The sequence below is a fragment of the Tenebrio molitor genome, chromosome 1, assembly GCF_963966145.1.
Source record: "Tenebrio molitor chromosome 1, icTenMoli1.1, whole genome shotgun sequence".
NCBI lineage: Eukaryota > Metazoa > Arthropoda > Insecta > Coleoptera > Tenebrionidae > Tenebrio > Tenebrio molitor.
This window is the reverse complement of record NC_091046.1, coordinates 37543772-37570765: the sequence shown is the minus strand read 5'-3', so window position 1 is coordinate 37570765 and position 26994 is coordinate 37543772. Positions and strand designations below refer to the sequence as shown.

The window sequence follows — 26994 nt, the reverse complement described above, 5'->3', positions numbered from 1 at the left end:
TCCCTCAGAAACCCTTATTGACAACTTTCAAATTGACTTTTTTTATTTCGTAGAATTTACAGCTACTATTCGTTTTTATTTTCTTGATAGATAAAATTTCATTATTTACACTGCATTCGAACCGGAGATCTGCAAAAGGAAACTTTTTTCAGACGGACATTTATTATGATTTGTTTATGCCTCGTTCTCTTTTCATTCCCCTAGGATCGTTATTCCTGCAGAACGTCCGAAATATAAGATGTACAAGATCTTGTGAGAGATTTGACAAACTTTGTGTGCAGCTAATTAATTCGGAATGTTAATATCAAAGTCGATTACCTTTGTGTAAGAAACAAATCATAAGCTTGGATGATGGCTTAAACACTTTTGCATTCAAAACTTGTTAAATATTTCAGGAGTTTCATACTCCTTCAATTATTCGACTGGCGTTAAGTTCGTTATGAAGGAATTTAATCTGTGAATATTCTATTATTTGTTATTCAACGCCACTCATATAAATAGTACTCCTGCTTTCGAAAACAAAAATAAAAAAATTGTTTCACTTCTGTAAACTTCAATAATTAACTAACTAAATAATATAATTTCATTTATTATAAGGGTACTTGAAATTGTGCCTCTCGAGGGTATATGAGGTTGTCATTATAGTAATATGCGCAAATGACGCCAAGGGATAGGTTAAATCTTAATTACGCGAAGTTACAATTGTAGCTGAATTATTAAACACTGATGTAGTGTTTTAGTACACTCCCCTTTGGATCTAATGTTTACAAAAATAAAAACTTGAACGGTTATTGATGGTTCAATTTACTTTAATGTGCAGTGTGACAACCGAACCTTAATCTTGAATAAATTTAAAAAAAAACTTAAAGAAGGTGGTTAAGTAACTGCCAACTGGACAATAGCAAAAATATTGAGTGGAAACACTGTGCTTTTAAATAATGCAATGAATTTCTAACAATTGTGGATGTCCACCATAGTGTGAATGTCGTGACCCTATTTAATGTCTCTAAAGACTAATTTACCACGAACCAAATTAGTTTAGAATAACTCAAAACTTACATAGCTAGTAGTGATTAAACATCGACCAGTCCAAATTACTATTTAATTTTTCAGATCGAGATTTTAATTTATTAATTAAATAATGCAAATGTGCATTCTACTAAAAAAAAAACAGGCTGTGTTTTTTATAAAATTTAAACGTTAATTTGTATAAGTATTAACTTTATACTAGATAAAAATCTCTTAATTTATAATTGAATTGTAAAACTGTTGAAGATATTTTACTAATGCATATGAAAATCTTGTCTTAGAAGCGAAAAAAATACTAAAAATAAAAAATTTCTGGTACAGTATTTCACAACAGTCGTTCAGGAAATGGATTTGTTAATTTAGCAAAATTTTATTTTTTTATCGACAATTAGAATTTTGTTAACGATCAACAAGGATTGTTTAGAAAATACTGACACTACATATTTCATTATAAAATGAAAATTTTCATTATTAATTGTAAATAATGATCCGTACAACACATTTCTCTGACATCGAGCTCAGTCAGAAATTAACAATCTACAAACTAAATTTAATTAATGCAGGTACAGAACTATCGTAACAATTATAGCTGTAACAATAAAATCTAGTTAATTAATAAATGTGATCCAAACTTGAATTTAGTATTTATTCCAGTACCCGCAGATAATAGGTAACTCTCGTAGTTGCATATTTCTATTTTTATATGATTTGTGTGTAATAATTTTATGAATGTCTGTATAGGTTATAACAACCTAATTAAAATTAATTAATGCTACCCAAACTGTTGTTGTTGTTGATTCCATGCAAATGTTAATTCCATTAATAATGCTGGTTGAGATTGTCACTATATGCACATATGCAATGAACAAACATTTCATTGAAATGTAGGGTGTAGATCAATCATTAAATCTCTTTAGGAAAATTAATAAATAAGAATAGTAATTTATGCAACAGGAGCTTAAAGCTTTAATGAGGAAAAACACTTTATGCATAAGTTACATACTGTTTCTCTAATTGCAGACAATCATATAAAAATACTTCTGCAACTTTAACTACACGTCGCCCAAAAGATTTATTACTATAGAGCAGCAGCAGCATAACATCAAAATACAAAACTAAAATTTGATATTTCTAAAGCCAAGATAACGAGACAACTTCAGTTGTTGTCAGGTCACTGTCACGTCAGAATGAAACAATGACACGCTGTATATGTTTTACCCAATAAAAACAATGAAATATAATACAGTTTATTTTAACTGCAGTAGAAAAAAATACGTTTACGTGAACATGATACATCGAGCTTTGCTCTTGTAAATCAACAAATTTATTCAAATTGAAATGTAGGTTGTATGTATAATAAATAACGAACAGTTATAGGGAACAAAATTAATAGATGTTGCAGGTAATTCGTTGTGGACCTAAAGGGCAATATTGTACCTAAAAAATCTATCATATTTTCAGCAAACTATTTATTATTTAAAATGTTTTTCTATTCACTTCTTTATAAACTGTTTTCCTTTTATAAAACAGTCAACAGCATACATCAAAACTTTATATTAAAACTTTTAGAGGTTGATAAGAATTCCTTGCTGAATACCAATTTGTTTACAAGAACTTTCAAATTTTCCGGATAAAAGCAAAAATTATGGATAGGTTATTATCATATCTTAACAAAAATAGAAGTCGGGATAAAAAAAAGTTGATTTTATTACCAAACTTGTCATTTCTGCAATAAATTTAGGCGATTATAAAAATATTAGCGACATTCTTTATCTTAATTCAACCGCGCATCGCCGTTGACCTTCTCTTTTTAATTTTTTACAACAAAATAAACAGTTCCCCATCGTGTTTGACATTTTTTGCGGGGTTTCTTGATAAATAATGAATTAACAACTTATCAGTTTACGAGGATGGTTCATTATTTATTCTCCTTGACTGAGACGCAAAAGACTGGGATCATAGTCACCTAAGCCATTAATAAATTTGGTGTAACAATGTTCAGTTCTTTGAGCATCTCGAAGGCGCTTTTCTAATTTTGAGAATAAACAGCAAGCACTGATATGGCGACCAATAATCAATTGAAAGCACTTTATCAGAATCCCAAAAAGAAGTTACTCCATTCACCGATAGATTTTACGTTTTTTGACAGACACGTGACAGGACTTGGCTAGTTATGTATTAAGAATCAATAATGCACTATCTACCTTCCACCATAGTTACAAAAAAGCCAAGAACCTCTAATTTACCCGTCACTGAAACTTGTCTACCGTGGAGAATATTACTGAAAATCACTGTTTTCTTGTGTCACGATAATTACAAGATGTTATTAACCTGATGCATCTTCACATTTTATCCAATTTAAACAAAATAAATTTCGCTGAAAGATACGAATCAGATTTCACATTCGTGGATAAACAAATTTAATTTGTCAGTCAACGTCTTCTGCGCCAGAAACAGTAAATGTTGAGCCACCCTCTTATTTCCAAAATATTATTGCCAGAAGCTTACTTGTCACGAAAGTGTATTTTTTATCCACTGCATCGATTTCTATTGAGATTGAGATTACGAATCATGTTGGTCGACAAAACTTTCATCACAGGTTACGATGCTATGAAAACCGAGCTGGATTATCTGCGCACAGATCAGCAGATTCATGAGGAACGATGTCAACATTTCGGTATCTTTCAAGAAGTCGTCTTACTCAGGTGCAAGTGATACTGAAATAACTCACCAACACAGTCTTTGATAATCCTCAACTTCTCAACTACCTAGCTAATGTTGAATAAACATTCTTGGATTACTTTTTTTTGGATTTTAACATTTTCACCCTCGAAAGTTTTACTTTCTCCGAGACAGCCTCCGTGTTGCCTTCAATAGATAAGAAGCAAAACTCATCCACTGCGCTTAAAACTTTCAAGATTAAACTGATTCACATAAGAGCAAAGCTAGATAAATAATGTACTGGTTTTTATAGTGTGTCTGCACATAATAATTTTCTTTCACATACAAGAAATAAATAAATGGCATTTGCTAAATAGAAAACCAAATAACAACTTTTTATATAGATTATTTCCTTCATGTGTTTAGCAAACAATTGCGTTGCAAATATTGACCAATCAAAACGAGAAAACAAAAAATAACCCGATAAAATGTCTCTAAAATGCACATGTGCAATAATAATCATGATAAAGTGATAAAAATGTCTGTACCAGATTTTTTTTTTTATTTTGAATAAAAAGGATTGGAAATAATGCGTTTGGTTTCATTCTATGTATCCATAAATTATTCGGTCAGAAGACCAATTATTATCAAATAAAAGCCCTCGACTTCGTCTCGTGCTATTATTTGCTGGCTTAACACCAAAAATGTGTCAAAATGTTCCAAAAACTCGATACAAAAAAGTTTTCGTATCGTCGCTCTAATGTTGACAGCTTTATTGTTTCAAAGCACGTCAGCTTTAGTTTTGTGATAATATAAATTGTATTTGATATTACTAGACTAAAGCTGAGCATGTTTCGATAACAAAGTTATCATCATCAGGGCGGCGATACAAAAATTACATCTTACATAACAATTTTTTGAGAAAATTGCAAATATTACTTCAAAAATTTAATTTAATTTTTAATGTACAACTTATTTTTTTTTCTATATGGTTATTTAAAATCGAGGGTTTACTTTAATAGACCAAATAATTTAGAAGATTTACGACAGAGAATTCGCGCTGAAATGGAACAAATCAGCCCTGACATTATTGAGCGCGGTGTACAGTGTTTACACTCCTGTCTGAGTGAAAAATAGTTTGCGGGGGACAATTACAACATTTGCGTTACATTTAATTGTTAACCTTAGATGTTAGTTTATTTTTGTTTGAGGTCAATTAAAATTTTTACATTACAGATTAAATTACATTTTTGAAGTAAAATTTGTCATTTTCTCAAAAAATTGTTATGTAAGATAGGTACCAAATTTTTTAATTCATCGTTTAGGTAGTGGGAAGGTCTATCAGAAAGAGAAGAAAAAAATGGAGGTTGTCGTTTAAAACAATTGGTGATGACGTCATAGCTTAAAAATGAATGACGTCATGAACAAGTGAAGTAACTTAAAATAAGCATCATGAGAAATAAAAATTGCCCTGTTTCAGCGTTTTTGACAAATGCCATTAGTTTTGAAATTACTGAATTTATTCCACACTGTATATTGGCTCATCAGTCATCAGCATCACACACCAGGTGGCACATCATTCGGGCCGGATTAATTTATTATTATGAATATTATTATCAAGTAATAATAAATTTTATTATATGTTATTCACAATAATTGATTTTAGAAGGAAAGAAAGAACTCTATTAGAGTGATTGTTAAATAAGTGTTGATCCATATGTAAGTATAGTATTTCCACCGATAGAATGGTATTTTTTAAATTGAGTCAGGTAACAAAACGTACTAAAAAAGTGAGGTTTGAAACAAGAATACATCATTATGTTGGTAGCGCTAAATGTTTTAGTTACGCTAGGAATACGTAGGAATACGTTGTTTTGTTTTCATTACATAATACATATTTTATTCAGTTTTTTTGTTTTAATGTATGTACCCTAGAAAGTATAAAATTATTTTATATCTAAGAGTAGTAATCTAGTTACTATCTGTCAACGAAAGTCTCAATGGAAACACTATTGCCGAAATGTGTCGATGGTATGATGGATATTTATAATTATACAATGTGTTTCACGTAAGAGTACGAGCCTGACGAATTCAAAATGCAACCCAATATTCAGTTTTCATGAGTAACTAGGTGTAATAAATCATATTTTGAAAAAAAGCAGTTTGGACATCCCTGAAGTTTTTTAGATTTACCCTTTTTTCACACATTTGCGGAAAAGTTCCCCAGCGATTGTGTTAGTTAGGGATATCCAAAACTACAATTTACAATTTTTAATTAATCTAGTTCCCATTACCAAATGTATTTTGTGTTGCATTTAGACTTCGTCGGGCTCGTACTCTTACGTGAAAGACGTTATACAGTGCCATTTTATTATTTAAAATTGATTTCATGTACCTATTCTCTTTGGTTCAGATTTTGCGATTAAATATCTAGCGTAAAAAAACAATAACAACCATAATCTTAAAATGTTTCATTGGTAGTGCGGTTTTCTTAGGATTGAGCCGAGACGCGCTGATAAAATGCGTAAATAATAAAAAAGATTGAAACTTCTTTTCGCAAATAAGCAATTTAGGACTTTCATTTTCCTGTGGCCAAGTCCGCTCTAATTCCGTTCCGACGAAAAAACCTCTCGACAAGTTTGTGAATTATTTAAGAGTCTTGATACTTTGAACGCGCCCGTGGAAAACTTCGTCCACACCAACTGCCATTAAAAAGCCGCTGCAGCGTCGTATGTAATTTCAGGTTTCAGTGACCCGTACTGCATGCTCGGAATTCAACCGATGGCAGCACCGTCCTCTCCTCAGCCTCAGCCGCTCACCCCCAATCGCACCCTGTCGGATGCCTGCTCCCCCGACATCCAGGGCAATCACGAGAAGCTCCGGAAGCACCACAGCTTCAAGTTGAGCTTCAAACGAAAAGATGGACGAGTCAGAGAACAACGGGACAGCATCGCTGGGGCCCTGCCCGCCAAGTTCATACGGGCCACTTCCGTCAAACCCCACACGCTCAATCCTAAATGGAACGAGAAGTTTAGATTGTAAGTACACACTCTTAACACGTGTTTCCGGGCAGGAAAGCCGGAATGACGGTTCACGCCTTAGTTTTAACACCTCTTACGCAGAAGTGACGGATTTTGTCGGGCCAGGACCGGCTGAAACGCTCGCAGAAAAGCGCGTCCTTAAATTATTCAAGCAAAATGAATTATGGTCTTTAGGGGAATACGAGTTTGTGTTTACTTGAATGCCGTACATACGTATTAAAGTGAGTTGCGGCCAGAAATTAAAGCTGGTGCTGCGGCATTTTGTTTAATTTTTGACGAGCAGAGTCGGAACAACAACGTCGCAACCTAACGATGAGTATCAAATTTTTTTCAAGACATTTAACCGACTTTATTTTGTTCTACTCCTAAGTTTATAATTTACTGCTGGAGTTTTAGACGCGACTTGTATTCATTCAGCGAGGGATGTTTTCAAGATTTGTAACAAATCTCATTACAGGAGCACACATCATTGCAGATAATGCTCATTCGTATTCGCAATAGCGACTTCTTAATCAAATTGTGTAATTAATTCTCGTAGAACATAGAAATTGGTGAATTTCGCGAATAGTAATAATAATTCACATATTTGGCAGATTCGAAGCTGCACATGGCAAAAAATATTTTTAGATACCAGTGCTACTTAAGTTGCTATTGAAGTGCACTTTTCAACTATAGCATTTCGAAGAGTTTTTAAAATGGTATTTGTGTTAATAGTATTTGTATAAAGTAAAGTATGCAGGGTATAACAGAAATAAATGCATTTAACTATTTTAATTGGTAATAGGACTCATCTACTACAACTTTTATAAAAAAAAAAAATTTTCGAAAACAAATTCTGAAGGGTTTTAAAATTTAATTTAAATTCACTAAAGATTTGCTTACCCGTCTATGGAACGATTTTAATCTAACTATCTATAATAAAGAAGCAAAACAAACAGCGGTAATAAAGAAAACGAACGAAAGTGAAACCATTTTATTCATCAAATGCAATACGAAGGAAATAAAAACATTCAGTTTTTATGATTCCTGTTTAAAAAAGTTTTCAGATTTATAAAATTGTATTCAAAGTTAACGGTATGTCAAAGTAAAGGGGGGACAAATCGAAATTTAATTTTGCAAATTCCAAGAAACTTTATTTAGAAAAATTGTTGTAATTGATGAGTACTATCCCAGTTAAGATAAATGCACTTCACATATACCGAATATCAACCACCAAACCTGGCCATAGGCACATTAGCACATTACACATATTAAAATAATATATGAGTTGCTATGAAATATATTATTGTGTAATGTCATATTCATCCGTACAAACAATGCCATCAGGAAACTTTTGATGTAGGTAACGTAGAAAGTAGAAATACTTTTGAAATTTGGAAAAGGGAAGAACGATCACAGAGCAGTATTATGCTCAATTATTATTGGACAAATTTGACGAAACAATAATATGTTTCATAGCAACTCATATATAATTTTAATTATGTGTAATGTGCCTATGGCCAGGTTTGGTGGTTGATACCCGGTATACCATTCACGATTATTTCAAATTCGGACTATCTATGAAAATCTGACATTTTAGTTGGCAGTATTGTGCTTTGTCATAATAAATCTATTTTAGGTTACAATTGAACCGAACATTGCTGCCGGTTTGCAACATTTTAAAAATAATTAAACACATTTTATCTAAATACAATACAATAATCTAAATCTTTAATTGAAATGAAACACATATTTGTAGCGCAGTTCTCGTTTAAGAATATTTCTAATAGGTATATTTGAACCAAAAGAAGTTAAAAATTATTCTCCTAAATGGTTATTAATCTGAGTTATAAAAGTCTGATTCTGATTCTGAATCAGAGTCTGCCAACGAAATAATGAACGGAGGAATATTAGCAACCGAAAAATTACCCATGTGTTTTGTCCAATCTGAAGCAATTAATTCGTCGCAATGTGTACAATAATTTTGCCAAATTTCGGGTGTACATTTCAAAAGTGATTCCGACCATAAATCAGCAACTTTATTTCTACTTGAGGGTTGCTCATTTATGTGTTTATTATAATAATTCTTAGACAACCCCCACGCCAATTCAATTGGGTTGTATTGGCAATGATATGGGGGTAATCTAAGAACTTCATGTCCATGATCATTTAAAATTTTGTCTACAACGTATTGTTTTTGATAATTTCTTCTAAAAGGTGTTATTACTTCCCACAACTGATTTTTGGTATAATTTACTTCAAATTGGACATGGTGATTTATTAACCATTCTTGCATTTTTGCTTTTGTGGAACACGACGTGGGCAGTTTTTCGAATTGCATTGAATGGTACGGTGCATTATCCATTATCACAACACACTTATACCTATGGTAGTTTTGCTAAACCAGGAATTAATTGACTAATAACCCATTTTTGAAATATTTCTCCGTTCATTGTTTTGTGGTAGTCTCTGTCATTATTCGCTGCGTCCAGTAAAAGATCACATCCTCCCAAAAAGCCAAACCGACACCCAGCATGTAAGATTGTAAACCTTTTGCCTTCACTTTTTATTTTTGAGGGATTGCTTTTTATATCTTTTTCATGAACCCATCGACGAATGTTACTTCCATTTTGGTATACCCATGTTTCATCAAGATATACAAAAATTATGTTTTCGCTAGAATTTTGATATTGAAGAAATTTCCTTAAAAAAACGATTTTCGATGCGACAACGTGCTTTTGTTCGCATATAATTTTTCGACCATTAACTAAACGATATTTGTAACCCATTGACTTTAAAATTTTGTGCAAAGTAGTTCGGCCTCCTTCAAATTCCAACTTTTCTCTTGCGTCTGTTATAATAGTGTATCCAAAGTAAAATATTGATTTTGTGAATTAAATTGCCAAATGAGAGATTGAAGGTCTTTCCGAAACACATGATTTAGAAATGTATCAGTTTTAGGTCTTGTACCACAAAAAGAGGATTCTAGGTGCTCAAAATCTTGTTTCAATATATGAATTATTGAATTTCTACCGACCTGCAATAAAATATTACTACATCATTTTCATATTAAAAAAAAAATTACCTCAAAGATACGTGACAATCTTTCAAAATAGTCTGGTCTGTCTTTCTTGTATTCACCAAAAGATCTTTTGATACACGCTTTCTTATCGGCAGAAATTACTTTCGGCATTTTGGATAATTAGAAGTTCAAGGATAAAATGCCAGGAGTTAATTATTATTAATTAACTTAAGGACGGAATTGGCAACAAGGCGAATATTTGAAAACGAAACGTCATCTGACAGGACCTGATGCCAATCTTACAAAAACATATCTTGGCCTACTGCGTGTTTAAAATAATCGTGAACGGCATATACTGTTATGTATTGTTTCTATAGTTACTATAGTACTAACAATGTAAAAAAATACACGTAAGAAAATGACCCACTTCACGCATGGAAAACTATACGTGAATATCAATTTTTTGAATCATTATACATAGAAAAATGTATTTTGATTTGATTTCTGGGGCCGTTTAAATCTCGAAGGAAGATCGGTAAATTTCGTTTGGGCAGTAAATCATTATTTATCATCGTATTATCATATATGTGTTGAGAAACGTTAAAAATTACAGCTAATAAATATTCCGCCTCCAATAAGTAAGGACGTTTCGTTAAAACTATCCAAAAAATATATAATTCTTAATTTAGCAGACAGACCTATTCCGCTCATTACAGTATTTTAGTCTTCTTTACATTAAAGGAACTGTAGCTCTTGTGCGCCCGAAAGTTTTCATGGTAAAGATAGGAAGCCAGCGTTTTCTTACGTCATAATAGTCGTGGAAGTTACGGTGTATGATGCACGTTCATAAGAATAGCTGCCAACTTCTTAGCCACGTGACATGAAGTACACAGATTCCTAAAACTTAACTCATATCATTATGGATTTCTTTTTGCTGAGTATTTCATTACGACTCGGAACTCGAATGTACCTATTTTTAAAAAGACAAAGTTCACTGAGCAATCGACTATGTAATTCCTAAATTTGTTGCTAAAGAATTTTGCATTTGTCAATCAACGCCTTCTACGTCAGGCTAATAAATAATGAACCACTCTCCTGCAATAAAAATGTAAGAACGAAAGCTGTTTCTGTACAAAGAGCAATTTACTCTGCCACCACTTTCGTTCGTAATTGAATAAATAATTTCACTTCCATAAATATTTAATTTTCCCTAATTTGTTTTCCATTTTAGCGAAGCTTTAATACATGTGAAAAATTTTAAACAAATGAAACTTGTTTAGAGTTTGTGAATAAATATTTTTGAACTCACAGCCTTGGAAGTGACGCTTCCAACATCCAAAGCTCAATCAGCAACGAGTTTTTCCCGATCGACTCGAATGTAAAAATTGCAAAAAACACTGGCCCTTCACGGCATGAAAAAAAAATCGGTCTTGATAATAATAAAATTTAGTTCATAACATACAACTTCTCTGGATTTTTATAATGACTTTTTGCTAGAAAAGCCTTGAAAATATTTTCAGTATAATTTTTTATATTTTTGTCTTTACAGCACTGTACAAATTTTTCATAAACGACCTCCTAACGTTTTCTTGATTTTGTTGGCAGTAAATTTTGTATGCGGCTTCCCTAATCTCGGGAGGAGTACAAGAAATATCACTAATATCACTCATAGGTGGATATTGTACAAATATCTTCGAACAAAACTCACAAATTATTGCAAAAATTGAAATGTCAAGTGCCGTTTCACATGAAGAAATATATTCACTATTTTGTTATTTTTATTTATTAGTGACATATTGATGCGGATCTAAGTAAATTATTTGAATTAGTATTAAGCCCTGCACTTATTAGTCAAGTAAAATTTCTGAAACGCTTTAACATTAATTGTTGTTTTACATAAAAATTGTAGTTGCTGTCTATGAAAGCAACAAACCACTTTACATTAAACATTCGATAAATTATAGAGCGAAAAAATTTCGTTCTGGTTGTTCAAAGTAAATAGAATTACTGTTATTATTTTGATTAAATTAAGGAAACTACATACTAACAACGACAGTGCGTTTCGTTACAAATATTTATGTTATGTTGTGTTGTTGTAAAAAAATATTAAAAGAAACTGATGAGTAATTTAATTACACACATCAGCAGTAAGCAATTAATAGTTTGCTTTAATCGTATGCGCGACTTAACGAAACATAATTAATTACAAAATACTGTTGGAATGAGTATACGATTTTACAGTGGTAAAATGTATAGGTATTTTCAATGCTATTTGTTATTCTTGATAAAGTAACAGACAGTTTTATTTATTATTATACTCATCTAAAACACAAATACATATGATTTAATGATGCTGAAGTTCTTCGATATCTTTAAAAAAATCAGTTGGTGCTGTTACCATTACTGCTTCATCGTCTGAAAAATAAGTATTACTAAGAACGAAGGTTACCGCTGAATCCCTGTTTTACATTTCTTTTTCTTATTACGAATATGGAGTTTGGGTGATAATAATGTATTTTTTGGGCACCCTTAATGAAAAAGGTAATTTTACCATGCGGACAAGAAGTAACTCTTTTTCGGATGCACTTTTTAGGGCATGGACTGTGGCGCCATATGTGGATCTGTTTAGTAAGTTAACAAGGAAACCGACAAAACCTAGTAAACCGACTGAAAACAAATGAATATTTGACATTTAAATTTAACACCAAAGTTTTTATTTGCCCGAAAAAATGTTGTATTGTTTATTTCTGGTACTTATTTGGTGCATCATAAGAAAATGAACATTCATATAATCGATAGCAACAGCGTGATGAAGAAATATCTAATACAACAGCCAAAGTGATGTCTAATCTCTATATAAGACGCCACCGGCCATCGCAGATGAGAATCGCAATAATTATGGAAATAAGTACATAATTATATTGCAAATAGTAAATTTCTCGTTTTGTTGGTAAGCTGATAAAAAATACTATAAAAAATTGTTAATGTGTATTAATAAATGTATCTATTTGAAAAAAATAGATACAAAATAAACATATAATTTTTCCAATGATGTCTTTTGCTTTGTAGTTCGTGCGGTAGCCTAAAAAATTTAATGTGTACCTCGGCCAAAAAGTGCCTTTTGTCCTCGCCTGTTTGCAAGTCGCGGCTGCGCCTCGACTAAAAATCCCAAACTCGGGCACTTTTTGGCCTTGATACACAAATTACTATTATTTAATTTTTCAATTACATATTATGCTAGAACGTGAAGAAACGAAAATTTTTGCCACTGGAACTTTTTGATTTCAACACAATATGCATCAGCTAATCATAGCAATGAATCCAAGTGTCAGTTGTCAAATGCGCTTCTGGAAGCATCAATAACATTTCCCGTATCTATCGAGCAACCACTTTTCTTAAGTCTAATTCGTAGTGCAAATTTATTTCTACACTACTTACAGAAGAACCACTTTGGCACTTTCAATATGACTGATATGGTTGACCAAATCAACATTTTTTTCTATCCCACCGTCTGAGTCCTAGTGAATGTTCACAAATTGAAAAGCTTTAGGTCAGTTCTTCATCAACTACAACTTGCGGAGGTATTTTATTACTCTCATATCCCGGTTTTATTCATTTTTACAAAAAAGAGGGGAAAGTTCACTGAACTTTGTTATTGACTAATTTGTAATTCGTCGTACCCAAAATGAGGTGAATAACCAAATGTCACATATTAATAAAAACCATTTGTTAATAACTAGTTTTTATTATGATAAATGAATTAAATTGACAAATGAAATGAAATCAATTAACACCGCCCTCGTATCCAAAATTTCTTTATCGGTTACGAATAAATACTTGTTTATTGCACATTGCACTACAATAAATTTTACTCTATAAAAGCAATAATCTACCTATGACGCAACATTTGATATGATATGATTAAATTAAGTAATTTAATAATATTGTAATAATTGGTGTTTAGAAAAAATTTCGATTTTACCACTTATAATTTCAGCAACGGGAATAGTACCGCAATCTCTTTTTAAAAATTTAAAAATTTTGGACTTAGAGAACACATTGGTAGTTGAAATTCAAAAAGGTATATTATTATACTCATGTCATATCGTGAGGAAATTCCTCCTTAACATTGACACAGAACATAAAACACAAAAAAGTCAAAATGTGGAGGCGAGACGCCGGTAATTATGTTGATAAGCACTGCACTATTACTTGATAGTATTATCCGTAATAGTGTATGTACTCCGGCAAAATTGCCGTGCCGCCGGGTGGTGGAGGGTTAAGGTTAATATTAATTAACCATAATTATTAATTATTTTAATATTATATTCCAATATTCTCTATATGTATTTTAAAATTTGAAGATAAATGCAACCGCTGCAATATTCTCCCGGCGCATCCACCAATTTAATAACATACATTCTCTCGCAAAATTATAATACATACATAAAATGGATGTCTAAAATTTCATTATTAAAATATTTTTATATATACACATTGCATTGCATTACAATACTTTAACTGCGATTTGCATTTCTACTCTTACTATATTTTTAAACTCGTTTTCTTTGCTACGAAACGTTAAGAAGATCGATTCAAAGTATACAGAGTTTTTATTTAGATTGTGAAAAAAATGTCTTGTACGTTTATTTTGTAGCAAAAAGTAATCTCTAACGAACGTCTTTCTTATATTTTACGAAGACAGCCCACCGAATTTCAAACTGAGGAATAGCAAAGAGCAATATTCGAACGACAAAGAAAAAGGTTTTTACTGATCCAAGATAAGACAAAAAACAATTCCCCCACATTATTAGTGTTAATATTAATTTATTAAAAGGTCCATTTTAACGTATTCTTAGTCTCATAACGTAGAACAGTGTTAAAAATTGGCTGACATTATGTTAATATATATGAAGCCTGCGTTCGAGTCGCTTCTAATAGTGATAATTTAGTATCGCCACGGGCAAAATTCCTTTAAAAATAAGGAAGACGGAAGTTTCAGAATATAATTATGTGTTCTGTCATAAAATAATTTCCACAAGCCATTTAATTTAGAGCGCATATCTCCGACCCAATAACAGACCTGGCAAAAATAGCACATTATATTAATGAAACTGTGGACGTTACGTATTAGTCGAGGGAGTCATTTGAAACCTCATACTTTTTTCTGTTTTTTTGTCAGAGGCATTAACCACAAAGTTCGTTTCAAGATCGCATAGTTTTTAAGAGAACTCGTTTCGAAATTTTCACTGAAACATCCGGTGTGCATGTCAGAATCGATCTCTGTTAATTACTTACTACCTACTTTATTTCTGAAAATTATTTGGCAATTAATTCTGAGTGAAATTCCAAGTAACTTGGTCTTTAACTTGCTTTTAACGAACCCTCATTGTGCCCCAAGAATATCCATCATAATGTAAGTTCTGAACTAAACATCTTGCGAAGGGATCGTGTTTCATCAACTAACTAGGCTTTGTCTACAACTGACGGTGTAACAACGCAATGTTTATAGCATCTATTAAATATCACGGTTATCGATGGACATAAAAATAATTCTTTTAATTTATATACTGGAAAATACGCCGAGCTAAACACAAAAATGCTGTTTTCTCTCGGTTGATTTAACGGGAAAATATTATAAATACGCAGTCATCTCAAAAAAAATTTGCCAATAACATTTAAATGCCCCGTCTGAAACGAATTCGGAACGAGAGTGAATTAAAAAAGAAATGTATTCCGGCAATTTAATTAATTCATACGACATAATTTCCTGTCGGAGAACAACCTATTTTAGTCTTTAGTGTTGTAGTAATTTCCTTCTTTCTTAAATAAAAGAACAATTTGCTTGCAATCAGACTCAATTTACCAACAAGCAGGTTTAATTACAGCACTCCATTAGATTATAATTAAAATTTACTAAGCTGCTATTAGGAGAAGCGTCGCGAAAGTGTCGCACGCATAAAGGGATTTGTTCAAAATTACAGAACTGGCTTTAGTGTTCACAAAGGTGACCCATTTTAGTAAAACCTGTTTTATTTCGTACTATCACATCCGTACTCAAACATCAACCGTGGTGAGGCTTAAGATTCTTGTAAGCGCCCTTTAATCCAAATCCCATACACATTACTTACATTTAGTATATCTAGTCGTACCTAACAAAATCAAACAGATCTAATCTTATTTAAGAAAACATCAAAATAGACAATTATCAACAAAAGATAAATAAATTAAAGGTCAGTGTAAATAAAATTGTTATTCGATCTTAAAATAGGGATTTTGGCCTTTGTTAAGGAATTGGAAACGCAAGGATAACTCAACAATATCGCACTAAATGCCATCCAGATCCAAAGATTCGTATATACGCCTACAGGGTTAATAAGAGAACTGTTAGTCATCAAAGGAAAGGTTAAGGAACTTAATACCGGAGATATAATAGGATCGCTATGCTGTAGTAATAACAGTCCACGTCCTGAATTTTGTGTTATGCAATACCAGATTTCGCTAACAAACAGACTTAATTGAAATATATTTTTTCAGTTACTTAATCAATAACTACAAATCAAAACAACAAAAATAATAAATACTTATATAATATAATATTTACAAATAAGTATATAGTTTTGATAGTCGTACTTTAATTAATAACAAATTAGAACATGTTTGCCATTAAGAATAGGGCTACGTAAAAACCCAGTAAAAAGTAGCAATATTAGCTCCTTATTACAACGCAATATTTTTCTAGATAAATTAATTCACGTTATTTAGTAAATAAAAAATATGTTTGTATTTTGCTACACACATTTTTTTTGTACTATTATCTTAACTGAAAAACTTAATGAGTTTACTAAGATAACATGAAATGTAAAATACCCATCAGTGCTAATCGCCAAACGAATAATGTAAAAGTAATCTAAAAATTATTTAAAGGAAACGCTTGAAGTGCCCCCCATTTAACTGTAGGTAAATATAAATTAACTGTTCTTTTTATGCTCTCGGACAGATTTAACATGTTTATCCACAATTACCTTATAATTGAAGTTTTATCCACACTTATGAACCGTATAAAGTAACACTTTATCCACTAGTGGAATAATGAAATCACTTTATTCCACTAGTGGAATAATGAAAAAATACAATCTTAAATCAATCGAACAGGATCACTTTCACCCATTTTCACCAACTTGCATTTTGTACAAATGGAGTCGATAAACAATCAAAAATAAATAGCGACTATTCAACACCTCCCATTTTTTTTTAGTTAATTTCAATGATTTTTGAGGTGACATCCGCTGTCAGAGTGTAATGTCAAATCATTTTTTGATGACATGAGATGAAATTTTGGCGATTCTGATTTTAAATCGCTGTAATTGTGGATAAAACGTTGTATTGCATTCGTGTTTTAGTCGCATTTTATCCACTTAAGAATATTAAACGCTCGTGCGTTCGCACTCGCGGTTAAAAATTCTTGCGTGGATAAAATGCTATCTAAAACACTTATACAATAAATAACGATTAATTTAATTTGAAATGTCAAATAATACTTGTCAATGATGCGGCTGTCTGTGTCAAGCCGTCAGCAACTGGAAGTTGCTCTAGTTGTACAAAAAAAAAAACAGTCCTTCTTGATCACCTCGTATATAAAAAATTAGTTGAATAGCCCTGTAGACAAAGATCAAAGCTGCCAACCATATAAAGCGAAAAATACTAAAAGTAACTCTGCCAACCATACTTTTTACGTAGTGGATAATGAACTCAACTTTAGAATAAAACTTATTCCACTAAACTCGCCCAGTTGAATATGTCAGGAAAACCTACCAGCAAATTGGTCATTTTTCAATGCGCTGTACCAAAGACGCTCTTTGCTTTATAGATCTATAAATTAAAAAATAAAATTGCATTGATACGAGTAAAATGAGTCTCTTATTCTCCAGACCAAAAAGAACTTATTTGCATATCTCTTAAAACAAGCAAACAAATAGCATTTTTATTGTACTCTGCGTGTTTACTTTACATTCGAATTCGGATATACAGATCCCATTTATCCACAGATAGTGTCAGTTTTCACGGACTTCCGACATTTACATTTGTGTGAAGGATTAACTGTAACCTGCAGTAACCAAACATTATCTTACACATTGTATAAATCCATGTTAAAATGAACATTTCATCACTTCTGTACGTCCACGATAATAAAATCTATAAAGTACTCTGTAGACTGGAAGTAATATTAAGATATGTATATGACAATTCCACTCAGAAAATTTCAACCAATCAGCTTGTAGTATTTTGAATCATTGGACCAATTAGGAACGAATTACACCGATAATTTAGCATGGTCCTAAAAGTATCAAAAAATTATCGCTGTAATCATCTCCACCTTTCTAAAATTATCGCTGTAATTTTCTCCTCCTTCCTCGAATTTTGCGAAACTCATTTTTGATCCATAGTAAAATTTTTGTTGTTTTCAACTACGTTAACTAACGCTTTGAGAGCCATAAGAATACGTATAAATTAAAAAAATTGTGTAAAATTTAAAAATGAAATTAGATAAAATAGTATATTACCTACACTCGTTTAATAAGAGGTATTATCACAATCGTCGCTACGCTCGTCATGCTTTAAACACACTTATGTGATAATAAAGCGTCTTATTAAACTCGTATAATAATATAGGTACTATTTAGGAATCCAAACAATGTAAAAATGTTGATAACAACAAAATTTAAAACAATTCGAATTCAAATCTAACCAATTGAAAAGCATTACATATGATTTTTTATTTTTCGTTTCTTTCTCTTAAGCATATAGTACACAACGAATCCAGATGTCATTTTGCATGCATGCATCTTGAACTGAACGTGTGGATTATGTGAATAAGAGAATTACACAATGGCAAATCTGGACCAGCATCTGAAATGTTTCTATTAACAGTTACGCTTTCAGCGACATTGACGACGTTAACAGCGACTCCGTGCACCTCGACATATGGGACCATGACGACGAAAGTTCAGTACTAGAAGCAGTCAGCAAATTAAACGAGGTTCGGGGAGTTCGAGGTTTGGGTAGATTTTTCAAACAAGTTTGCCAATCCGCCAGACAAAGTTCACAAGACGACTTCCTCGGCTGTGTCACTATACCCCTCCAAGACATTCCGTCTACAGGTTTAGAAGGCTGGTTCAAACTGGAAGCTCGATCTCAGCGCAGCTCGGTCCAGGGCAGGATTCGCTTGAAATTGTGGCTGTCGACCAGAGAGAACAGAGGCGCCTCTGAAGAGGACAACTGGACCGAGCTGACCCAACACGAGAGTCTCTACGCCACGTTCGTCGACTACGAATTAAAAAACTGGAGCCGGGAGACGTGGACGTGGAGCGGTGATCTGCCAGGGCCGGCCTTGACCATTTTACATCAGCATGCCGTGCAAGGTTTTGACGGAACGTTTGAGTACACAGAAATATTTCTTAAATCCTTTCAGGAGATTTAACGGAACTCCAGACTGCTTTGGCGCGCTTTGTGGCTGCGTGCAGGGTTTATTTGAAATATCCTTTGGATCCCCGTTGGATGCTTCAATTACTGACAGACATTGAAAGCGCCTGGATGAACTTTACTCTCACCAGGGAAGAGGAAATGTGGTTGGCTGAAAAATTCTCCGCCATGCAGGGTAAGTGTGTCATGAAATTTTTACGTTTTTGTTTTTAATAAACGTAGTAATATTTTAATACACTGGTAAAATGGCCGTTGCAGAGAGATGGTTACAGCAGTTGCGTCATCATAGACAGTTGTTTCCCGCTCTTCATCCCCCGTCTTTGGTTCGCCTTGAATACGTTCTTCGATGCCTTGCTTACATGTCCAATATGGTAGGCACCACGCATTCTAGATGTTTCCGTCTGATTAAAACTGTTTTAGAAAGCATTCTGGAAATGTTGCCCTTTCAATAAGGAAATTCGCGGTGAGATAGTGGCAACTCTCCGTAAAGGGACGCCTGAATGGTTTCAAAGTCTGAAATCGTCCGTTATGACCTCCGATGAATACGATAACTGCTTCGTTGACTTTTGCTCCGAAGTTTATGTACATCTCCAACACGGACTATCTCATTACCATCCTCTCTTTGAAGGGTATGACGAATATCACTTTGCTCACGATCAAAAGGACCTAAACATTACATAGTTGTCTACCGAATCGCCCCACTCGGAAAGATCACACACAATTTTTTCTTCAAAAACTGGTGTTTGCTCTCACAGACGAACACAATTGTCGGTTCAAATACCAGACACATTGAAACAGCCTGTGTAGACTGCATTACAAACTTAACGATCCATAAAATTTGGCAACACTTGTTCGATACTTGCGCACACAACAGCTTCCAAAAACCTTCCGACACAATAAAATCTCGTTCCGTGACGGTAACTAATAGACCAAATTATAATTTAAGCTGCGAGATCTTGTTCCGTCGCTTAAAAATTTACCATGCTGCTCGCGCGCTAGACATCTAAATCACTACTTAACCCTCACTTCTTTCTCATTTCAGCACGAATGGAATTCCGTATTTCAGTGTGGTGTTTAAACAGCTAGATAAGTTAATGTCAGACGAAGTAATTTCATTTCTGAACCAGAATGAACATCCCGACGCGGCTTACAGCAGACTAATCTTCTCTGTTTATTTGGAAGTCAAAGACTTGGCCACTTTTCACCAGAATTTACCCTCAGGTGGCGATCACAAACTGTTACTAGTCCGTTGTCACGAATGGTTCGAACCATCTGTCAGTTGTTGGTTGATAGTGTGCAAAGCGAAAGCGCTGCAGAGGGTGAGAACTTCGGTCGAACTTCAAAAGCCTTGCGAAGGCGACAAATTGGTGAAGCACAGTTCCTCCGCAGTGGATGTTGTTGCGATGTTCTGTCAATTAAGAGACTTCTGGAGACTACTCCAGTGGCCTAAGGCCCATTCGATTCCGCTACTGTCGCAACTCCTCGACTGTATATGTTCAGCGGCACTACTCTACGCAGACATAACGTACCAAGGCTTGATGGAAACGGGCTATTTTGACAGAATGGGACCTTTTAAAATTTGCGACGAAATGTGCATAGCCTCGAACAACTTGGAATACGTTTATAAATTCGTCTCTCTGTTAGGTTTGGACCCGCAGCTCATTTATTCCCTCCGACGATTCAATCCTTCTGTTGCAGAAAATTATTTCGATTTCGTAACACTAGAAACGATCGCCTCCGAAGTGCAATGCGCCACATTAACCAACCAATTAGATAGCACTTTAAGCCAATTTCAAGTGAGAATAATGGACATTATAAAACGAGTGGGGCCGCAAATGCAAGAGGCTCTTAGGAAAGCCATGTTTCATGTAGCTTGGTCTCCAGACACTCTGCCCACAAACCAAGCGGTCGAACCGCTCTTGGAATACTTGCACACACATCTGCACGTACTCAACCTATACTTGTTGCCTCAAAACTTTCAAAAAGTCTTATACGACGTACGCAGTTGTGACGATCTGTAATTTTTTCATCACCGTCGACTCGTAGGTTTGGGAGTACACGTTAGCGGAGTTGAATCATCAAATGGACGGTGGTACCAGCAGCGAGGAGATGCCTCCCATGTTCCACGAGAGACTTCACGCGGCCCTCGAACTCATGGTCGACTTTTTCCACTGCGAGGGCAACGCGCTCAGCATAGAAAGCTTGCATTCTCCGACTTTCTGTCAAATCGAGCAAAGACTGCAGTACCACAGAACGGATACGGAAACTCTAGTGGAAATCTTCTACAACCAGCGGCTTCAAGAACAGCTTAGCACAACTAACAGCCCCTACGGTAGTCTTGCAGTGCGGGCATATTTCAATCACGATTCGCTTTGTGTTGAGGTAAGCGTCCAAATTCGGTGCCACTGTCAATATTACGATAACCTCACATTTCAGGTGTTGCATGCGAGGGACATAATACCTTTAGACCCCAACGGTTTCAGCGACCCTTTTGTTATAATCGAACTTTTACCGCATAGAGTATTCCCCCACTGCAACGAACAACAGACCAATGTACACAAGAAGACGCTTCATCCAATATTTGACGAATGTTTCGAATTCAGCGTGTCTTTAGAACAGTGTCGCTCTCCCGGGGCCATGATCGCTTTCACGGTCATGGACCACGATGTCCTCACCGCTAACGACTTTGCAGGGGAGGCCTTCCTGGCCCTGGGAAGCATCCCCGGAGTCGCGGACACCACCGGAGTCGACAACTTTCACGGACTCAAACCAGTCGAGCTAATTCTTATGCAGCAACACCAAAAGAGTACGTATTTAGGAAGGAAACTGTAAAATCGCTAACGAGTTGTTTGCAGATCATCCTGTACTACAAATATTAGAATCTAGGGTCGCCGATCGTCTAGCTGCCGAATTTGTACGAAAACAGAAACAAAGATTCGCAAACAAATAAATAAAATAAAAATATAGTGTAATATAATGTTTTGTACATCTCTCTTCCTACGAAATGGTTGTCAAAAATTCAAGCGCTATTTTTTCTACGTGATGTGTCTATAAGACAAACTAACAAATTTCGAACTAAACCGCGCACTGAACATGTACATATTTAAATGTAATACAAGTATTTTTTATATGTTTCACTATTACTTATCCAAATTTGTAACAGAAATATTGTTGGTTTGTCATCTGCCAAGTATACTTCAGTCTAGGAAGACTTTTCTAACGTAGGAACTACTTTTCTATGACTGATACAACTTCATGTTAGTGGTAGATTTCTTACAACAAGTAAAAAAATACGTCAAAAATGCCAGTGCTAGGGTTTGGATCGTGCCATCGATTTCATTTGACATTGCTCCGTCAGACGGAAGAAATATCAAAAGAGTCTGATCGCGCCACCACACAAAAACCGCAACGGATTCATCCGATAGTTTTTGCTTATTTACAACAATACTTACATTTTTATGTGAATTCGTTTCGTAACTGAAGTACAGACGAAAGTATCTACTGCGAAACTTGCCGATATCAGAATAACAAATTTACAACTTCTGACAATCTATACGCAACGCATTCAATTATTGATTCCATATCAGCAAAGTAAATATTTTTTTTTACTGAATCTGGCATTTTGGATGAAAAAATTTGATGTTTCCCCGATAGGATAATAAAACCTGCAAATACAGATTTCCTCGAGCCCAAATCTAAACATTTACGTCTTTGCTGAATAAATTGTCCCTGTTTTACTCGCTTCTGTTGAAATGTGAAATGTACGCTATCATCATTGGGTATTGTATGATTTTAATCTTAAAACTGAAAATTAAAAGGTAATAAAATTTACTAATTCACTATAATAATTATCACACTATTAACTTTTAAACATGAAAATATTTAAATGCGACAGTGATAACATGTCCTTACTCTTAATGCCTGTTATACGTATGTATTACTACAACCTTATGTACCAATCTTTTAATAGTGCGCATCGTTGTTTATTATTTTTTATTACTGTCGTGTTACAAGTATAATTATAAAAATAACTAAACTGTAAAATCATAATATAATAAAAGGTGTAGTACATTGTTATTATTAACGCACATGAAACAATCATAAACTTATTAAAAAGATAATTTATATATACACCCGTTATTTTACATAAGAGTTTATATGAATTGTAAAGAACCTATACATATCTTGCACACTCTACTATGCGGCAATCAAATATTCTTTGCTTATTTCGTTACTTATGCTTTCCGACTGTGTGATAAATAACGAAGCTTGAGCTTTACACTGCAAATTATTTCTTATTTTTTTACCCCTTCTTAACGAGCTTAATGTACTGTATGTCAATTGAAATCAAAATATTGTATTCTATATATTTAATTAATGTGATATATCTTGTCTTTGTCTACCAATCAATAAAATCAATTAAATATCACATTTTTATTCTTTTATTCTCTCCTCTACATAATTAAAATTGATGCCAATTCTCAAATGACATTCTTTATTAAACCTAGGATGTGACCAAAATGTACAAATACAAACGAGGTATTAAAAACGTTATCATTTATAATAGTACGGTGCGATCAATTAAAAAATAAATCGAGTCGGCGTGTTACCTGTGGCAACCCATGCTATAGCATTGGCTCCAAAGCAAACTCGATTTATTTTTTAAATGATCGCTCGGTACTATACAGGCTGATTCACGTAGCCCGTTCATTAGAAACTTTTAGATTTCCCAAAATCATATTAATATGAAAATTGGTAGTTGACTATAATCGACTACTCCAAGTTCAAATGAAATATTTTCAAGATGGCGGCACTTCCGGAAATGCCGGAAATCGATGCCATCTTTGTTTTTTTAAATAGAAAGGCCCCATTTTGACTTCACATTTCGATTCTACGTTAACTTTTGAGTTTAATACGTCTTTTGGTCAATACTTATCTGTCATCGTTTTTGACCTATGTCATCTTTTTTTGCAAAAAAGTGAGGTTGCAGGGCTTCATTAAAAAATTTGTAATTCCTGAACCATCAGAAATGAATAATTTATTTTTACTTTACTGACTTGCCAAAGATTTGGCCGCTTTTTTGCGCTATTAACGACGTTTTTTTATCTTTCATACGCCTACTGCAATTTTTTAAAATTGAAAATCAAAAAATGTCGAAAACTTCATTTTTTTTAAATGGTAACTACCATTTCTGATACTAGATATAAATGTAAAATTAAATTTTCAGGCCACTTTTATCAACATTATGTATGCCTATTTGCAGCCGTTTAGGCGTAATTTCAATTTTTTAATAAAATATTCTTTTTTATAAGCAATTGTTTTATTTGAATTTTTATTTAAAAATAGCATTGCAATAAATATTAGATAACAACAAAACAATAAAAAACAAGCAAATTAACAAAAAAATATTTTAATGTAAATGATTTCATTGAAAATATTTTTTTGTTAATTTGCTTATTTTTTATTTTTTCGTTGTTATCTACTGTTTATTGCATGTGATTGTTGAATAAAAATTCAAATAAAACAATTGTTTGATAAAAAAAAAGGAATATTTTACACAAAAAATCGAAATTACGCCAAAACGGCTTGGAATAGGCATACACAATGTTAATAAAAGTAGGCTTAGAATTAAATTTTACATTTATATCTAGTGTCACAAATGGTGGTTGCCGTTTAAAAAAATTAAGTTTTTAACATTTTTTGATTAGCAATTTTGAAAAATTTCAGTAGGCGTATGATACATAAAAAAATTTTCACTAATGGCGGAAAAGATCGGCCAGGTCTTTAGAAATTCAAATAAAAAAAAATCAATTATTTATTTCCGATGGTTCAAGAGTTATAAATTTGTTAATGAAGCCCTGCAATCTCGCTTTTTTTGCAAAAAAGATAACATAGGTCAAAAACGACGACAGATAAGTGTTGACGAAAAGACGTTCTAAACTCAAAATTTAACGTAGAATCCAAATGTGAAGTCAAAATGAGGCCTTTCCATTTTAAAAAATAAAGATGGCGTCGATTTACGGTATTTCCGGAAGTGCCACCATTTTGAAAATATTTCATTTGAACATGCGAGATTAACTGAACACATGACCAGATTGAACCAATCGAAGTTGCGAATTCATGGGTTAATCGCGCATTAAAATTTAATTCGAATTAAATATTTAATTCTCTTTCTATAAACTGGCCCTAAATCTATGATTTTAATAGTATATTATGATACAAGTTTATAAAGAACCCTTTAAAGCACGCGCGACGAGTTTAAGAGCACGACGCGTAGCGGAATGCTTTTAACGTCGGAAGTGCTTTAAAGGTCCTTATAAACGTGTATCATACGCAATTTTTTATTATACCTGCACTACAATCTGAAAATTATAACAAAAAAAGGAAATTGAAATACCTTTTCCGAAGTAATCTTGAGGTTAATGGTTGATATAGAAATGGTCAATTGTTGTTGTTGCGTTGCTATCATAAATTGTGTATAAATGTGTATTATTTATCACTGTTCAAAATGTAGGTGAATTTGTTGTTACCTAAGCAACCCTTAAAGCTTTAGTGTTTTAAAGGCCCTTTTTCGCACGCATTTTAGTGTCAAAAACAGGAATCATGATTCAGGTATAATAATAGTTATTTATGATTATTCGTGGGGTTGGTCAACTCGCTGAACTCGTTTCCCAGTCTACCCCACTTACAAAATAAAATCTCACTTTTAACACGTCCATCATACATCTATTTTTTATACAACTGGTTTGCATTGCATTTAAAAACGCAGTCGTATTTTTGATGTTTATTTTAATTTCTGCGGCAAAAATCAGGTAGCTAGTCTTCTATTGACATTTGTTTATTAGAAACGTCAAAAAAGTTTTCATTACGTTTTGTAAAACACTTTCAATTCCACATTATTGCATTCGTAAACATGGAATGCAAAGAAAACGACGTTAACGATGCCGATATCGACGACAGATTTCCCGCAGATATTGAAAAAGCGGCACATAGAGCCACTTTAACATTTATAAATAAATAAAAAATAACTAGTGTTAGAAATTTTTTTTTTACTAGTGTTAAAAATACTTTTAACACGGTAAGTTATAAAGAGCAATTTTTAATCAAATTAGCTTCCACTAAAAACGTCACTTTAATGTCAATTGTATAAAAAAAAAAATCCGTTGACCACTTGTTAATTTCAATATTAATGAATTATTTTGTCTAAAATATAGTGTATTAATGGACCTCATTAATACACTATTTTTCATTAATCAACGATTTTTGCGATTTTGACGTTTTGATGAACTTTTGATGTATAATCAACCTCGAACATGCACTGTTTGCACTTACCAACACTGCAGCAGGTAGTGCAGCAGGGTTTTCTATATTTTATAGCTCCATAACTGCACAATTACGAATTCACTTTTTCAAAAGCCGACCTTTTTGGTTATAATTCGCATGTCATATTTTTCAAAGGTAACTAGGTTTTCTTAGCAACCGTGATTTTACGTGAAATTGAATGTGAATGAAGTTGACGTCTTCTGACACTCTTTGTGGAAAAGTGAATAGAAAGTGTTGAAAAATTTAAAAATGGCCTACCCTGAGGACAAAAAAAGGATGAAGGTATTTTATAAGGTCTCATCTTTATCATTATCAATAGCAACGGCCGTTGCCTTCCTTGTAATAGGTACTCGTTTAGACATTCTAGACCCGGCTCCTAACGTCGCCTCGTCCATAATGTCTAAAGGCCCATTCACAATGGCGTTAACGTTACGTTGATGTTAAAACGTTAATGTT

At 33.3% G+C, this 26994-nt stretch overlaps 1 protein-coding gene across 3 annotated transcripts in view; it reads left to right on the top strand.

Annotated features, from left to right (window-relative positions):
• Positions 1-23644, top strand: part of unc-13-4A (BAI1 associated protein 3) — a 106681-nt gene extending 83037 nt beyond the window's left edge. For 2 of the 3 annotated variants that reach the window (XM_069047563.1, XM_069047574.1), the window contains 10 exons: positions 6434-6728; positions 18664-19154; positions 19205-19390; positions 19474-19586; positions 19636-19844; positions 20258-20859; positions 20914-21212; positions 21262-21597; positions 21652-22021; positions 22071-23644. In XM_069047563.1, coding sequence (XP_068903664.1) covers positions 6434-6728; positions 18664-19154; positions 19205-19390; positions 19474-19586; positions 19636-19844; positions 20258-20859; positions 20914-21212; positions 21262-21597; positions 21652-22021; positions 22071-22165 — 2996 coding nt within the window. In that variant the 3' untranslated portion in view covers positions 22166-23644. The remainder of the gene's footprint in view (positions 1-6433; positions 6729-18663; positions 19155-19204; positions 19391-19473; positions 19587-19635; positions 19845-20257; positions 20860-20913; positions 21213-21261; positions 21598-21651; positions 22022-22070) is intronic. The other variant, XM_069047566.1, reaches the window with a different exon arrangement.
• Positions 23645-26994: the final 3350 nt, after the last annotated feature.